The sequence below is a fragment of the Etheostoma spectabile genome, chromosome 15 (assembly GCF_008692095.1).
Source record: "Etheostoma spectabile isolate EspeVRDwgs_2016 chromosome 15, UIUC_Espe_1.0, whole genome shotgun sequence".
In the NCBI taxonomy this organism is placed as follows: Eukaryota; Metazoa; Chordata; class Actinopteri; order Perciformes; family Percidae; genus Etheostoma; species Etheostoma spectabile.
Window position 1 is genome coordinate 1,552,788 of NC_045747.1, and position 1,226 is coordinate 1,554,013.

The 1,226-nt window shown below is 47.3% G+C and overlaps 1 protein-coding gene across 1 annotated transcript in view; it reads left to right on the forward strand.

Moving 5' to 3' along the window:
• Window positions 1–1,226, forward strand: part of pde6hb (phosphodiesterase 6H, cGMP-specific, cone, gamma, paralog b) — a 3,351-nt gene extending 2,125 nt beyond the window's left edge. Inside the window, exon 3 of the mRNA XM_032538366.1 lies at window positions 319–1,226. Coding sequence (XP_032394257.1) covers window positions 319–436 — 118 coding nt within the window. The 3' untranslated portion in view covers window positions 437–1,226. The remainder of the gene's footprint in view (window positions 1–318) is intronic.

The window sequence follows — 1,226 nt, forward strand, 5'->3', positions numbered from 1 at the left end:
ACTATCTGTCCAATCTGAGTTTTCTGTTGCACGACTAAAACTACTTCTGAACGTACACGTATTCCACCGAGGTTATTTTGCAGCGGCACCATGGCGCCCTCTGCCGCTTAGCTCCGCCCAGGACAATTGTAATTGGTGTACAGTAGTGTCAATAAACCAGATTCCTAGATTGGTGTGTAGACTAGCCAGCCCCTCCTCCGCAGCGCGGTGGAGGAAGGTCTGGCAATGCGTGACTACTGTTGTTAGCCACTTGATTCTACGTATGTTTTAAATGCAAACTCACCCAACTCACCCGGCTGTCCGTTTCCTCTCCTGCAGCTTTGGTGACGACATCCCCGGCATGGAGGGACTTGGCACGGACATCACAGTGGTGTGCCCATGGGAAGCCTTCGGCGACATGGAGCTCAGCGACTTGGCCAAATACGGCATCATCTAGCCTGCTGCCTTCCTCGCCTGCCTGCACCTCTCTTCCGTGTCCTCCTCTCCGCCCGGCCTTCTCTTCGCCCCGGCTCGGCACGCCATGATAAGGCTGCCAGCACCCCCCCCTAACGCCCTCTCGTCTATCTACCTCGTGCTTCACTCCACTAAGTGGACGGAAAGCATAATAACGTTATTTTTATATTATTATACGATACTGTTTATACTATATATATACTTGAGTTGAGAAGACGAGAAAAAGAACTCCACGTACCTTATTCCCTCACCTTTCATCCATCTATGATAGTCTTCTCCCGACTCCCCCCCCCGTCTTCCCCTCCAGCGCTCCTAACCCACGGCAAGCAAAACACTAGCATGTATTTGCTTCTAGCTGTCTATTAAAATGTAAATATTTTTCTCTCAGCGTTGAAACCTTTTGACCTTGTCCTCCGTCCTACCTTTTGTACTTCCTCCTGCTTTTATTTTGCATTTGTATTTTCTACTCCTTGTCCACAAGGTTACTGTGAACACCAGGGGATGCAAGAAGAGCGTGTGATATATATATATATATATATATATATAAGCTGTAATGGTGAAAATTACAATGCACGTTCACGTGATCACGGAGGATGAACTCCCTTTTATCCCATCTCTCTCTCTCCTTGCTGCTATCTGAACCCAGGTCCCTCCTGAGAGAAAACAAAAGGCATATATTACATATGTTTTGTGTTGCAAGCACACCACCACAGATCATGTACTGTGAACTGGTACGTCCTGGTAGCTGCAGTAAAATGTGTATATTTTAAGTA